The sequence below is a fragment of the Anticarsia gemmatalis genome, chromosome 8 (genome assembly GCF_050436995.1).
Source record: "Anticarsia gemmatalis isolate Benzon Research Colony breed Stoneville strain chromosome 8, ilAntGemm2 primary, whole genome shotgun sequence".
Lineage (NCBI taxonomy): Eukaryota > Metazoa > Arthropoda > Insecta > Lepidoptera > Erebidae > Anticarsia > Anticarsia gemmatalis.
Window position 1 is genome coordinate 10,476,548 of NC_134752.1, and position 17,047 is coordinate 10,493,594.

Genomic DNA, 17,047 nt, shown 5'->3' on the forward strand with positions numbered 1-17,047 from the left:
ACGTCAATGTAGAAACTGATAGGTAAGCAAAAAAAAAGGTTAGCTTTCCAATGCTTAGACACTACGAGAAAATTGCCTTACACCATAAATAGAGAATAAAAATGCGGCAATTTTCAATTTTCTAACACGTGATAATATTTTAAGTCGGTACTGTCACATCCAGTAATAATTTATCATAACTCCTAGCTGTAAAGAGAGGGAAAGTGGATGCCATGCCTCATGCACGACGGACACTGCATCCGGCGACCGATTGGATTTTGTTTCACTTCCTTCGCGATTATCTCCCACTCCCACGGCTATCGATCGATCGCGAATACTTAGATATCTTACCCGGCCAACTTTCCACGTATCGCTTAAGGAATTATGGTTAAAATTCAGATTTATGTTATATGAAGAAACTCGTATTGAATGTAAAAGTTGTATCATACACATGTTTTACCTAAAGATACAAATTCCAGCACTAAGCTTATCGTAGTTTGACGTCCATACAATAGATGGCGTTGTTATCAATGTAGTGTAAAGCAGTCTAATTTTAGCGATGGCCTCGGATACGCGCTCGTGGCGTATTGGCTATAGTTACAGTCATTGACTTAAAGAAGCTCGGGTTCGAATCTGAGTTATATTATATCGAAGTTTTCCCATTGTTCTATGGGTGTTGTAGACTTGTTCTATAGTGCCTCGAATGGTGGGATAGATTGATGGGTGAAGAGCAACAAGCAGGCATTGTCCAACGAGGCGCCGGCTTCTGTTGCAGCCCGTACATTTTCTTTTAAAACATTTTATTTATATTTTTAGCATTTTATTTATAAAATTAACATATTTCAAACATTCTCAGGGCACTTAATTTTTTATAGCCATTATCCTACTTAATTCATTATCAACCATTTTATTTTATCATAAAATACCACGCCAATTTATTAAAAACATGTCTTTGAAATTCGAATTATGATAAATTGTAATGTAGAATGCGGCGAGCAAATTAATTTCAAAAACGGAACACTAATGGAGCATGCGCTAATCGACCATTAAAAGTATTTTGCATATTACTGTCGACGTGCCCAACAAAATGAATTAAAACGTATTTGACAAAGTATCGGATGGTACACTGTGATGAGATCTTTGCATGCAAATCGTATTCATAATAACATAATTGATATCGTATATTAATTGAATATTGTATGTACATACAATCCATTAATCATTTTTGCATGAAACCTTTTGATACGGCACATTATAACGGGAATGAGTTTCAATTACCTTTTTTTTTCTTTTTTATTGCATAGTGTCGTTTTTTCTTTTTTATATCTAGTTACGTTTTTTTTTATATAGTCTCAAGGCCAAGGAAACCATGTTGTATGCTTGTTTAATGTTTATATGAAAGAATAAACTTCTGAAGCAATTATTTAGCACAGTAAACTGTTTTGTAGGTGTGAATTTTAGTGTGAAATGTGTGAGTTAGCGTATTCGTACAATTAAGTTTTGGTGTGTTGAGCAAGTGAAATGAATTGGCGTCCGTTAAACTATTACCGAGCAATGCCCTCGCCCTAATTGTTGCCCTAATGAGTGATAATAGTGCCCTTTGTTTTCACTTAACAGATACACAGACGCAAGCTTAGACGGCCATTTACAATGTTGTTCTTTTTACATTTGGCATTTCTTTTTTGTCCTAGCTTTTTTTTTAATTAACCTGATGTAATCTGTATTCATTTAGAACTGTCACTGTCAAAAAGTTGGAAACAGTGACCTAATGTATGGTAAATTTTATGTGACAAATGTAAATTAGAACTTATAACGTATAAGGTAGATTTTTTTATTATAAACATCATGCGTAACACATACTACAGATCTAGATAACGTCACTTAACGAAATATACATCAATCAATCAATCAAACAGTGATTGATAGATTGACGAAACGATTGAGATAGTAAAACACTTTCATAAACCGTCGTGTATAGATAATTTTATGCGTCCGATACACTATTACGAACTATTACTTTCTTTGATTGATCACAATAATGTTCAATCGAGATAGATCATAAAAAGGATTTACTTTATATAACCTAACAGGTGAAAGTGGAAGATAACAGATTAAACTAAAAAGGTTTCTTGTCTATGATGTATCATTATGTCAAATTCATATGACATTTAGATTTTAAAAAGAAAATATGTCAAGAAGGTTGATTAGTTCATCAATTTTTGAATTTTGATCGTATAATTTCCCGCTTCAACTTTAGTTTCGACACTTCGGTAACATGAATTTATAACAATAAGGTCATAAGTTTATAGAGCCTAGTAATTAACCCATTATCATAAATAAACTATTACGCAATCAATTGTTTAATTAACCGAACAGAAATAAATAATATTAGCAATCAGCGTTCATAAAATGTAATCTGTATAATAAAACACCAGTATTACGCAGCAATGTCCTTCGCCATACTTTGAAATCGAATCCTTTTAACAATGGCCGATAGTTAAATCAATTGCTGTTCTGTCCACGCTTAGCTTTATTGTTTCGCAAATAGTGACATTAAGATAGCTGGGAGTTATTGGTGTGGTCCAATTTTGTGGAGCGAGCGATAAGAGCGGATAGTTTGTAGACGAATTATTTAGACCATTTATTATGTTTGGAATGAGTGAGCGTGATGTGCTAATTTTAATACTTTTTATTACAGATAGCTTATTACATTCGGAAAATAATGTTAGTAATCAAATGACTCGTGACTTGTAATAATTTTACGTAGGTATATCCTCTACTACTATTTTAGTAGAGAGCATAGACTTGCCTTTGTCAGCGTTCTTTTTTTTATTTTCTCTTAAGTGCATTAGTTTAGCATAAACTTCCCTACTGCACCCACTTTTACTTTTAGTAAATTTAATTTATTTTCTAACCAAACCGAATGCAACCGTACTTATTCTGCTAATTAATTTGTTTCATCTTTACCAAAGAATGTGGGTCTCAGCAGGTATAACCTGATGCTCTGAGTAGTGCTGATAAACATCTTTATTTACTTAGAACTGGCGTTTTATCTGCCGATCTTAGGCTAGACTAGACACTAGACTTGAGTAAAATCACTTAGACTATTATTAGCGAAACTTTATTTTTGTAGGAAAGTTCTGAAGACAGAAATTCAATCTATAACATCACCTAATTATAAACTTTCGATAGGTAATGTGGTGTCTTATACATGTTGAGTTCAGTTACAGACAAATAATACTTATGTTATCTTTCCCGAAGGATACGACAAATTTCCATATAACTGTAGAAACCGAGATCATGTTAAAATAGTTTATTCAGTTTCAAGACTTTCAAGTCAAGCTTTTGTGTACGTCTGTAAAGATATACAATTCAATTTTTTTAATTCCGATTAGAATCAACGTTTCTAAATAGATAGTAAAAGCTTTATGATGATGACAATAGGCTTTAATAGAAAATAATGTTCTCCATTAACCATTATCTAGAGAGCTTCTTACACGGGTGAACGTAAAACTATATTTTCCGCTAGGCTGTTAAGACCCAGACAAAGGCAAGCCTCGGCTTATAAGTCAGCCGTGTGACAGAAGTTTAAATCAAACTTTATATCTCTGGCATAGGATTACTATTTACGACAACGTTCAAGTGGTTAATCTTGAGTCCTTTCTAATCGTGCATCGTAAATTCAACAACTGAATATCGTGAAATATAAGACTTCTAGAATGTCTGATTAGGTAGACTTCGCCCGGGGGTAAATAGGAAAGTTTATTATCTGTTGCTAGAAGCTCTGTATTCTTTAATTTAAAGAAAGGTACTGCGAAAAAAGTTAATTTATCTAATAGGCCACTTAGATAAGATCGAAAATAAGTATTAACTTAAAGCCTTACGAATGATTTTCCAGTATCCGGGTATCTTTCATGCTATCTTAAACAAAGACTTAGTACAATTAAGTACATAAGTGATCAACTCAGGCCCATAGACAAAATTAACCTCTAGTGACAAGCGAATTAGTCTATTACTTGTGGATAAAAAACGATATAGCAACGTGACAAAATTATCTCACTTGCGCATGCTAAACGGGTAGACATTATTATTTTATTTTAATGCAATATTGATGTGATCTTCATTTGTCAGATATGTTATTAAATAAATGTCACTAAGGTGCACAAAGCTCACAATACTTTTAATATTTCTAAAACATTCTCCCGCTATTTTAAGAGCACCTCCAAATATAAAAGTTGCAGCTGCTTTGTTGCAAATGTTCTTAGTGGCTAATGCAGCGTCTGCACCGCGCCATTGTAAATATAATAACAAATAAGGTGTTGGATTTATGTTGGCAGATGCATTTTCTCACGTTACCGCTGTTTGCCTTCACACAACAAACACTCCACGAATAAAACTTTATTTTCACATCAAAATATTTGAGCCGTTGTTAACAATACAACAGAATTTTCGATCCAAATTATAAAAGCTGAATTTTTGCTCACAAAAATCACGGGTATTTTTTTCTGCTGACAAAATATACTTTGTTACTGATCTCTTAATTGGTCGGTAATTGATGATAAACTTATCAGATTTCAGAAAAGTTGATGGACCAACAAAATTGAGAGAACTTAATATGATTATTAGTATTTTTACGCGTTCTCAGCTGCTATGTGTTAATGTTTACTTCTTTTGTAAATATCCCATGTCTAGACTAGTCTACGTAAATGTTTTCATAATAATTTAACGATCCTAATCATAATAGGCGACTATACTACACCAAGCAAGAAGAAAGTGCCATTCATATATAGATATAATAATTTAGACCACATTAAGCCCCATTTACGCAAAGCACTTGTTATCAATGAGCTCCAAGAATTTGAACCGGAGTAATTTTCTAAACAGTTTCAAAGCTGTTAGTGCAGTGAAAGTTTCACCGTGTACCGATATCTTAACACACTGTGTATTGTTCACCAGTCAATTAGTCAAACGGCTGATAACCAGCCGCATAGGCTGTACGCATAAATTCCTTTGACACGAACAAGGGCGGTTTTACGACGCTTTTCGTTGGCGGGAACGTGAAAATGGCCGCGGAATTTCCTTTTAAGTATATTAGGTTTGAGGTCGGATATACATAAGTAGATAAAGACTGCTATTTAATTTACCGTGTTTGTATATTATACTTCGTCTAATTTACGACTTACATTATATTATATTCATATTAATATGGTTAAGATGAAATTAAGTTGGTTTGAAAATGTTCTCCGTAATGTAGTATTTGCTTAGCTTACAAAGAGAATTGTTCAGTACTTTAATACATTTAGATGCTCGAGTATTTTTTTAAACACAGTAGCGCGATTCTCTACAGTCAACACTGTTGAGTGAGAGAAAGATTTCAGAACATCTCGATAGCTAGCCGGTTGTCGATTTTTTGAAGCATTGTAAATTAAGCACATAATCATATACCTAAAACGCAAGTATGCTTATTCAATCTTCATCAAAGCGAACATCAAGCATCAAACTGTAAAGAAATTATTACTCTATTACTAGGATGCAATTTATTGGCTTATACAGAATTAATTTAATCAAGTATTTGTCCAAATATGCAATGAAACTTTCGTAGCTTCGAAGTTCTCAGTATAAACTTACATTTATGGTATTACAGCAATGCAAATATCATTTCGATATGGCATTTAACATGGTCTTACAAAAGTATATGAATTTAATGGAATTTATGAAACAATATATTGTGACAGTTATTATGTCAACCGCAAATGTAAGTTTGACTTAACAATTAATCCTCTTAACTACAGTTTGCAATACATGAGAATACTTGTTCAAACAAATTACGCGAATTACGACTTTAAATTCCAACCATAAAGTTTAAAATCATTTGTCTGTGGTCAGTTTATAAATTGCTGGCACATATTTTAGCGGTTAAAGAGGTAAATGTTATTTAGTATGAATCAGAGATAAGTCAAGTGTTGCCAGTGTCGATTAATCGTTGGTAATTTTATTCGTTTAAGGTCTTGGACCATTCAAATATATGTGCTATTGCTTATCTAGGCACTTTGTTACTTTCTTCTGAAGGTATTAATATAATAAAATACTCATAGGTACCAGTTTACAAAGCCCTAAGTACTAGTAGGTACAGTGCAAGCTGTTAAGACCTACAAAGAATTGATAATATAAGTTTATAGGAAAATTGCTTCTTTTAATGTAATGGTTATTAATGACATGAGTGTTTACCGACATCAAAACATAAAAGTTTATTAATTTTATTTATGTTTATGTTCTTTGTTTATTTATTAATATTTGTGTGATTTTTATTATTTAACAACACTTATTAGTTGCCGAGATTACTTCCCGATTTCTATCTAACCCACAGATACGGATACTGGCTGTAACATGTCGATAGTAATAAAATAATATACATTATGTTGGCAGTACGTGTTTGTCGTTATAATGTTGGCCATACCGTTTACATTGACACTTCCTCTCAGTGTAACTGACAAGTTAATGATTTAGAATTTATCTTCTTTACGTAAAACTGTAAATACTTACATTTAAACATGTACCTAGCTTTAAGAAAATACTCAATTAATTGGCATTAGTCGTGAAATTACAATTTCAAATTCGTGAAAAAGCTAAAATATGCATTATTCAGCTACAATAATAATCTAAACAGATACCGATCGCATAGTCGACAAAAAAGCAAAATGAGTAATTTCGTGACTTTCCATTACAGTAAATGCAAAACTTAATTAAATCACTATATTATTATACTTGTCAGCAGATACTACCTTATACAGTCATGCATGGACATGATAAATCCTATATACTTCTTAAAACCGATCGTTTTTAACTACGAATAAGTGAGGAGAGGAAACGATATTTCACTTCACAACGAACTACTTATTACACCAAGATCTTACGAAACTAAATATACAGCATCAAATTTACTGATACATATTAATAACCGGCCGATTCTATCAGATCTTGTATTTTACTGCTATTTTCAATGCTCTACAATTTAAAGCCGTGAGAAAAAACTAGCATTCGAACGGCTTTATTCCATTTATTTCGTGTTTAACTTATCGTGTTTACGACTGACTTATCAAACTCATCGGGGCTTTAAAATGATGTTTCATTGGTAAGCATGCAGTCGTATAAGTAATAGCTTCTAAAAATAAACAACGCATTGATGTCGGCGCCGCATAATTGTTAATAATGTCGGCTTACTTCGAGAATGTCAATAGATACTAACTCGCAAGATTCCACTGATACGTCTCATTAATTCCATACCATCATACAAGACGGCACAACTATTACAATGTACCTCTAACTTAATATAAACCTCAAGCCACTGATCATAAAGTGTAAATTAAGTTGTATTTCTAAGATAAACTTACAACTCGTAATAGTGGCTTATTCGACGGTAATTAGTGGATACCCATTTATTTATTACGAGCCAAGAATGGTACCATTTTGCTTATTGCCGGCTATAGACATAGAATTAAAGGAACTATTGCTTGACTTTGCCGATGATAATAATAATTTACAACTGTACTTATTAAGCTTGAGTATTATAATATATGTCAATTAGATCTAATAATACAATATTGTGAAGGTACTAATAAAACTTTATTGACAGTTTATAATCTTGTACCTAATGACAAGAATGCTGTCTTTTTAATTTAACGAGAAAATACTACACGCTCTACAACTCTATGAGATACTTAGCGAGTAATTTAGATAAAATTATTATTTGAATGGACCTCGTACAAAAACAATTTGTTTGTAACGCACCTCTTTAGAGGCGTTGAAGAAATGGCACATAAGGTTATTCGGCCAGTATTTCTTTTTTAATAAGTTCAATTTGTTCCATGTTTAAATTTATGTTGATGGACAGGGCGTAAGATTGGCAGCCGGCGAGAGCTTGATAACGAGGGGCTGTAATTGATATAAAAATACTTAACACTCAAACTTTATGATGTTTTAAATAAATTACAGGAATAAGCTAAAGTTAATGAAGTACAGTTTCATTGAATGCCATTTAACTTTGCATTTTTAGCGTTAAGGAACTGCGATCTAAGAAGAGCTGTTTAAGTTATACTTTATGGACATTTCTGCTTTTACAATATGCAAACGTGCCCGTTATTCGTATTAATTGTGCATGTATAGTTACACCAATACTTTATCATTTGTATTTCTTGATTGTACCTTTAATATTCAGATATTGCGTGCCAGTAATTGAAGCCATAATTTTTCGTGCCAAAGAATGCCGAGACAGGATATAAAATAATATTTACGCCATTAAAACCAACTGTAAATGTAAAGCCGGTACTTGTTTGTACTTATACCTTCTTCGTAACCCTTTTAGCTGTTCATTTTCTTTTTAATACTATGTAGCCCCGTTGAAACTCTCTAATGATCGATCGATCTCCAGGCCAATTACCACCGTTAGTTGTTTGCTAAAGAAAAACGCGACGTCCAACCTTATTATTCAAGCAAGAAATTGTTTGTAAAAACTTCCTTCTCACATAAATTCTCTAAGATTTTTTTCCTATCGGGGGTTTGCATCGCAATTAATTCTGTGTCGATTTTTCCCGCCCATTAGTTAGCGTTATCGATTCGGCACAAGCAATTAGGTGGATCCGATCCGGGCCGTCCGATCTCCGAGATGGGCCGAACATGATTGATGACGTTTTTACCTTATTACCGAAGTTCCCCCCTCCACCGGCGGCTTATCAGCTTACGCGACCGAAGAGCGAGGATGAAGGCTTCTCATTACGAGATTGCGGTTACGTCGTGTTCAAACCAGATAACAGTGTTTGAACTCTTTGAAGGGTTTTATTTATTTCATTTAAATCCCTTCGGGTGCCTTTGCGTATTAATTATATTAGGTTTTAGGACGAGTCCTTTGTTTGAGTGATGAGATTTCGTTCTCTTCAAATATTGTATAGGGCTCGGTAAATACTACGTTTCCCGAGAGACGATATAGTTTTTTGTCTGTTTTGTTTGAGCAATGAATTGAAGGTGCTATTTGCCGAGCTCTTGTTAAAGGTTGGGATCGACTCCTTTCTAATCAATAATCATTTTTCATGTAAACTATCCGTCTAATCTCCGCAGAACATATTTTCTCACGATCTTTTCTCCTATGTTTCCAGTGGGCGGGATGTCGCGCGGCGGCAGCGGGGCCGGTAAGACGGCGACCGCGAAGCGCGTGCCGCCGCCCGCAGTGCCCGGAGACGCCTTCGGCACGCCACAGCACAGACACTCGGGCTCCAGCTTCGGCTCACAGGGGTATGCGTCGTGTGAAGAACAGCCCTACCCACAGCCGCCAGACACGCCATCACATACGAGAGGTAAGCTATAACACTGTCGATAAAATTACAAGAGGATCCTAGTCTATCAAATCTGAAGAGTTTTGTAAAAAATCTTGGAAACTCTTTTAATCTTCTAACTAAAGTGAATGTCAAGGATCATCATCTTATCTTCTTAGTCATGCTAAATTCAGACAAATTTGCTAAATTGATAAATGCTGCGATTTTAATCGACCAACTATAAAATTCAAAGTCGTACTACAACTTTAATATCATGCCACTCGATCAACTATGATAGGCAAACACTTCATACAACAACTTCGGTAACATCCCACCTAAACTTAAATTCTCCATATATACAAAAGTAACAAAATCCAATTAGAACCACTCACGATAACGTTGCATCATTGTTCTTCTACACTCTCCAAACTAACAAACCCTCTCTCTCAATTGCAGATGACCACTCAGACTACGGCAGCACAGTCTCCGGCGTGTCCGGGGTGTCGGGCGCGAGCGGCAGCCTCGGCAAGAGTCCGGCCGGGGGCGGCACGTTCACGTTCCCGCCGCCCGCGCAGCCCCTCACGCACAAGGCGGCGGTCTACTACCACCACCAGTTGGCGCTGTCCGATGATCAGGGGATTGATATGACTCAGGTAAGGATTCTTGTACCTATTATAGCTACTTGCAGTAACATGCCAGTGATTTAAACAGTCAATGGCGGGTAAATAAAAGTTTATGTTTTGGTTAGCAACTTTGACAGTATCCGAATTGTACGATCGCTTTGCTTTTCGATGCCTGCAAAACTACGGTACGAGTCTGTTAGCAATAACACAGACAAATTAGTAGCTCTCTATTACCATATTATTATCTAAAATGGTTGTCATCTAAAGTCGGTGACTAAAATGGTCTTGATAAAACGAAAAAGCTGATGATAGTAGTTTCTGGAACAATTTTGCACTCCCATCTTTAATTTTGACACATTTAGAATCATGTGCAGCCCAGGATTCAAGTTGGCTTTGAAAACTTCTAACCTCCGGTTTCTGAGGTACATTTAGCGGTAGTTTATCTATTCAATTAAACCGCATTAAAATGAACCGCAAAATGTACTCAGAAACCGGGGGTAAATGTTTCACATACCTGCTTGTCATTACTCTTATTCACATACACTTGTTCCTTTCTTCCCAGAGTCCCGGCCGCGACAGTCCCGGCTCATCCTCAGGGTCCGCGGGCTCGGGGTCGCGGCACTCGTCCGCGTCGCTGGACAGCGGGCGCGCGTCGGGCCGCGTGGCGCACCACCACCACGCCGCCTGCCACTGCGGGGACCTCGCCGACAGGGTGCGGGCTATGATCGCGCAAGGATTACCTGTAAGTACTGTCACCTTACCATTACTCAGTTATTTTAGCAGTCACGGACAGCTTCTTTGAAAGTACCTAGTCAACTCTCTAATGTAACCTGTACGAGTTTGTTTAAGCCAAGTGGTAAACCGCATGTTTTTTCAATCGCACAACACCCTTGTAGGATGGTATTCCGATATGGCATCACGCATCACCGACGTGAAGTAAGTCTGTGACCCGAACTTCCATACTTCGCAGTCACTGCGAATCTTTTTGACAGAAAACCAGTCTTAATCTTATGGCTTTGCCTGAAACTCATAGCCGAGACCTCTACGCAAGAGTCGCACAGTAAACAGTCAAATCAGTGTAGAAAATCACACCAAAACATCAAACACCATCAAAGAACATCCTAACTGAAACTATTTTCTTTCTATTTTCCAGGACACAGACATAATCCACGCGTGTTTAGCAGACCTACAAATGGAGGAATACGCGAGACTATTCATAGAAGCTGGCTACGACCTACCAACTGTCACTAGAATGACGCCCGAAGATCTAACAGCCGTCGGAATTAAGAAGCCCAACCATCGGAAGAGGTTAAAGGCTGAACTCGCCAATTTAAATGTGCCGGATAACCTTCCTGATTATATACCGGTGAGTTTTGCAAGTATATGTTACTGTTATTTTTTCTGAGTATCTAAACGATATTAATAATTTTTTTTTTTTTACCACTTCCGCCTTTGATAACTACTACAACGTTGCATAGCATTTCAATCTCATACCTTCTACCACCTAACTATAAAATGTACCATATACCTAAATAATTTACTAGACAGATAAACTAATATCTGCCAGGTAAATTATTTGAAAACTTTAATAAACACTACAAAAACATGAATTTTCTAAAATGGCCACGAACAGCATCAATGGATAATAATACCGTGTCGATACTAATCACAACATGTTTGTTTTATTTCCAGGGTTCCTTAGAAGAATGGTTGCGACTGCTCAGACTTGAAGAGTACGGTCCAGCCCTGGTCGCACAGGGGTACCGCACTGTTCATGACGTCACGCAGTTAGCTTGGGAGGTAATACACTTATATACCTACTATTATATAGTTAAATATGCTGATAAAATGTTTAGAAGAAAAAAATATACAGATAACATTTTACACCAAATTATAGTAGGTACTTTGTAACTTTTCAAAATATAACTATCATGTATTTTTGGCCATTTTCAGTGTAGGATTGAATGATGGAGGTTATAAGGCTCATGCAATTCCCAAATTCTTAGTTTCGTCGGTCAAGCCAAGCAATGTAAAACAGTAACTTTACAAGACAATGTACATCTTCCTTTTACTAAATACAATGTTTTTCACATTTCAGGATCTAGAAGATATGGGTATAGTCCGTCTTGGTCACCAAAAGAAAATACTTCTTGCCATCAAAAGAGTGAAAGACATAAGAGCGGGGAAACGGAGCATTAGTAACCAAGGGTCTTTGGACTTCACTAGAATACAGTCTGGCCAGGTCAGTTACATCACCAACCATCACCACATGTAACCGTTTGTAGTGATGTTTTATAATTTAGACTCTTGATAGACCTCCTAGACTCGTCTCACGGGAGATATAAACTCTCCATCTATAAACTTTTGTGTCATTCCCTTGGTAGTACCTGCACATTTACGCAATCTGCGCTTTAAGTTCCGTTTTTCTTTTATTGCGTTTAATGGCTACGGAATCGACCAAAAAGTTTATAGATTCTGTTTACCATGAGACCAGTCTTATTTATGACAGCGGATAATAACCTCAAAAATGTTGTTCTATAAAATCCGCTTTCATAATGGAATTCTAAATAGACCGTGTAATAGAAAGCAAATTAGACCTCTATTCTATCAATCAAAAGATTATTTTCAAAGCATCACTTCAAATCAATAAGTTAATTTTATTTTGTCATAATGTTATTTTTTCACATGACCCATCTCATTTCATTCATCAGCCATCTTGAATTTTACCGCCAAAACTTCTAACCGAAATGAAGCTATTATATTAAATCTTTCCTTTTTATACTAACAGCGTTATTTAACAGTTTTAATAGCTTCAATATATTATTTTGACTAATTAAAGACTTTTCGTTGGCCAATCGAGGCTTTTGTTGTTAGTTCCATATTGTGAGAGCTACAAAACTGCTGGAGAGCTTTGTTTGCTGAGCAAAAGCTGACACATTATGGGAAAACTCGATGCACCGATTGGCGAATGTTGTAACTGATAATTAATTATTAAAAATTGTACGAACTTTCCCGATGCGTTCAGAAACAACGTTATCATTTCGCTTAAACTTAGGTTAACATCCATCACCATCACATTCGCTGGACGGATATAAAACAGTTCTGCGATATTATTTGCGATATTAACCCGATATTTTATTTGCTAACTCAGATTTATTTTGAAGCTTACACAAAACTATTAGCTAACAGATACTATCTAACATTGCCTCGATAATTCGTAAAGTAAACGATGCGTTCGGAAGAAGATGTAATGAGCAAATCTTCTCGCCGTGAGGCACCCTCACTGAGTCACGAGTCAGTAGTCAGTAGTCAGTACTGACGCTGGTCGTATCATACCGGAGCCAGTATGTGTAGGCACACGTCGCAGAGTTGTGATCCGTCGGCACCTCACGTCCATCCGCTGCATCCACCTCATACCACTAGCCCGAAGCAGCATGTGAATGTTTTGTTTTCTTTTCTTTTTCCAAACACAAACCGCACCTTGGACATAATCGGCTAAAGGATTTATATCCGAGGGAGCTACATTACCAGCCTTGGGAGAGACACGCGAGGAGTTACCATAAACCCCCCGACCTAAACTTTGACGCCCTACCGACGCCCCTATGTGCCACTGATTTGGTCCCCATTCAGGTATGAGACAACCTCCTTTGGCACAGGTCTTGTCAGTTTGTTCTCGACGCACCCGAGCACCGGCTTTTATGTGCACATGTTTTATATCGATATAGAGAACGCAGTGTTTCGATGTGTGTGTGTGCGTGTGTGAATTTTTTATTGAAATATTTTGCCTTTCTCCCCGTATATAGACCCGCTATGATTGTATTTCCTGCACGGTAGTTAGTATTTTCACTATATTTTTTATTATATTTTATGATTACTACTTATAATATTAATCGCGCATGGTTTTAACGCCGCTAACAAGATACTCACTTACTTTAATAAATTCGAACGATTAAACAAAATCTTAAACAGACAGCATGGTACGAGGAACGAATTAACGAAACTTGTAATATAAAATGGATTCTATCTTTTTTGTCAATGTTTTTTCGAAAATAAAATATGTATGTAAAATAAAAGGACGAATCTGTCGCGAAACGTTAGAAAAGTCGAACGGTAGACTAACCTCGGCGCCGCTCCCTCAGATCCGGCACCCGCGCGGCAAGTCCCTGGAGAGCCTGGAGGACCCCGCGGAGCGCGCGTCGCACAGCACGTTCACGGACGCGGGCGCGTACTGCGGCTCGTGGCGCCGCTCGTACGACGACGGCGACATCACGCCCACCAACGACGCGGCCTACGAGGGCGGCGGCACGCTGCCGCGCCCGCGCGGGCTGGTGCGGCCGCGCCCCGTGGCCAAGATCCCGCCGGCCGCCTACCGCTCGCCGTCGCCCGACTACGCCTACGACGAGCGCGCCTACTCGGCCCGCCTGCAGCGCGTGGCGTACGGCGCCTCGCCGCACGTGGCGCGCAAGCCCCCGCCCGAGCCGCCCAAGCGCCAGAGCTCGCAGTACGCGCCCTTCTCGCGCTTCGGCCAGACCACGGTGGAGATCCACCCCGAAAAGAGCCTGCCGCTGAGCCTGCCCGCCTACCCCAGCTCCGACTCGCTGTCCGTGTCGCTGGACAGCACGGGGCTGCTGCCGCCGCCGCCCGCGCCCTCCTCGCCGCCGCGCCGCTACGACGACGACAAGCTGCGGACGGGCTCGGACGCTAGTTTTAAGGTGAGCTTAATATTACTTATCTTCAAAAATAACTAATACAAAAGCCTTTTAACCTTAGCGGTGACTACTAACTGGTATTCATAATATTATAACGTACTTTTTCTTCTTCCGCAGTCGAGTTCCAGCACAGAATCGGACAGCATTCCTTTCGCGAACGAAAACGCGGGGACCATAAAGCAAAACCGGGGTCAGATCGGAGGTCGTCCGCACACCGTGGACTACGGGCGCGCGGGCATCGGTCTCGCCACGCTCCCCCCGCGGGGCAACGAGCTGAAGCCCACGACGCCGCACACGCTCCCCGAGCACAAGGAAGAGAAGAGCACGGAGCCCGTGGACGTGCTCAACGACATCGGCAACATGCTCGCCAACCTCACGGACGAACTCGACGCCATGCTAGAAGAAGAGAAACGCCAGGGGCTCACGGATTCCTAAAACGTACTCCATAGTGTATAATAGAACGTAACTACTCGAATACATTGTAAAACTTGTCAAAAATTCCAAAGAATTGGACATCGGTAAAGACTTCCACTAATTTAATGAATGCTGAAATTTTGATAGCGCGAGCGGCTTTATAATAAGCGTCTACATTATTTTAGGGATATAGCAATATGAATTCGATGTTTTTGTGTATTGCGTTGTTATTGCATTATGAACTCGGACAGCTCAGTTTGACTAACGTAACTATAGTGTGGTAACTAAGAAATAAAATTAGAAAAAAGATAGTGTTAACAAACATTCTTCCATTTATCTATATCAAATGACTGAGCGTAGTAATATGGATTCGAGTGAAGCGATATATAGTCAGAGTCCAGATTGACATGTAACGAAGAGTTCTCTATGTAAACATGACCAAACGTTTTTTTACAAGTGTTGCTTGAAACTGCGGAACCATTCCATTGCTAGTTGCTATACGAGAAGCCAGGAGCTAGTTGATAATGTCACTTGCCATCAAACTATTCCTACACACACCGTACACGACAAAGCGGATACTATACGTACTATATACATAGTTTTGTAGCATTTTGTACCGACGTAGTACATTTTATACATTCATAATGTAATTTAAAGAACATAGTTTGCTAAATATCCCTCTGTTATTAATATTTAGTGAGCTGTGTATTTTCCTTGTTATAAATAATTAGTTCCTTGTAATATTAAAAATTGAGTGTTTTTTATTGGGATAGTAAATATATTAGAACGTGAGTTGGATCCAAAAACAGACAAAAATGGCTATTTTTGTAAATATTGTTTTACTTAAATTATGTCATAGATAAAATATATCCCAGTAGTTAGTTTTTCATGTACAATAATTGTAGAGTATTTGATTATGAAGTAGAAACTAATGTAGCTAGAATTTATACAAACATTAGCCTAGTGATAGTGTGAAAAATTAGGGTTTACATATTAAATGTATTATAGACAATTATAAAGTTAGCTATAGACCTCATAGACATTTGTATGTTTAACATTGTCGTAACGCATTAAGGACATGCCGTTTGCCCCATCGTTTGTTACAAAGTTATGCTTCCACTAACGATCATACTCCTACATCTATATTATGCTTTGCAACACTTCGCTTGCAGAGAGCAACGAGCCCGCGCCACTTATTGTAACTATTTATGTCAACAAAATGTTCATTGTTTGTTTGTTTTTATTTTTGTACGTGAATGATCTCTCGTTATTTTATCCTCGACGCATGTCCACACACAAACGTGATATCTAGCGGCCATAAAAGTAATTTGCGACTATTTCGTGATTACAATGTTAGATAAAATTAAACTAATACTAGCCGCTAAAAGTTACGTATTCTGTTTGTTTCAGTTATCAAATCTATATAAATTAGCTCGCTAGGACTAACATTTGTTTGAATTACGTCATTTTATGAATGTTTTAACTACTGGTGATTAATTTTCATCTAACATTGTCCATGGAATAGTTAGTCCGTAACAAAACCTAACCGTACCCGTTACTAACACCGTGAATGTAATTAAATAACATGATAATATGTAGAACAGTATATTTAAGCTTAACTTTGTAAATATCTTGATAGAGATCAGTGTTTCTATACAGTCTTCTTTGATAATCACTCTCAAATATAAACATTTTGTATACCTACATGTTAATGTTATATTGTAAACCCAATTATGGCCGCCACTCATATTTTGTAAGGTGCTAGAAAAACGAAGCGAGACAATTTTTCAATAATATCTTAATAATTTAATTTATGTTCTATGAACTAGTCAAAAATTATATTTTCGAGTGGCGGCGGACGAAAGCAATTTTTATATAATCAGAATTGTTTATGTAATTTAATATTATTGAGCAGCTTATGATCCTCATTTAGTTCGTTTCTTATTTCAATAAATATATTTGTAATATCTAATTTGTGTATTATTTCGCGTCTCTGCAATATATTTTGTATAGACAA

General features: G+C 37.2%; 1 protein-coding gene across 5 annotated transcripts in view; it reads left to right on the forward strand.

Moving 5' to 3' along the window:
• The window catches only part of ckn (CRK like proto-oncogene, adaptor protein), a 272,066-nt gene extending 255,064 nt beyond the window's left edge, over nucleotides 1-17,002 (forward strand). For 4 of the 5 annotated variants that reach the window (XM_076117702.1, XM_076117698.1, XM_076117700.1 and 1 more), the window contains 9 exons: nucleotides 9,129-9,326; nucleotides 9,741-9,937; nucleotides 10,470-10,649; nucleotides 11,061-11,273; nucleotides 11,600-11,707; nucleotides 12,006-12,149; nucleotides 13,409-13,537; nucleotides 14,047-14,619; nucleotides 14,734-17,002. In XM_076117702.1, coding sequence (XP_075973817.1) covers nucleotides 9,129-9,326; nucleotides 9,741-9,937; nucleotides 10,470-10,649; nucleotides 11,061-11,273; nucleotides 11,600-11,707; nucleotides 12,006-12,149; nucleotides 13,409-13,537; nucleotides 14,047-14,619; nucleotides 14,734-15,051 — 2,060 coding nt within the window. In that variant the 3' untranslated portion in view covers nucleotides 15,052-17,002. The remainder of the gene's footprint in view (nucleotides 1-9,128; nucleotides 9,327-9,740; nucleotides 9,938-10,469; nucleotides 10,650-11,060; nucleotides 11,274-11,599; nucleotides 11,708-12,005; nucleotides 12,150-13,408; nucleotides 13,538-14,046; nucleotides 14,620-14,733) is intronic. The other variant, XM_076117699.1, reaches the window with a different exon arrangement.
• Nucleotides 17,003-17,047: the final 45 nt, after the last annotated feature.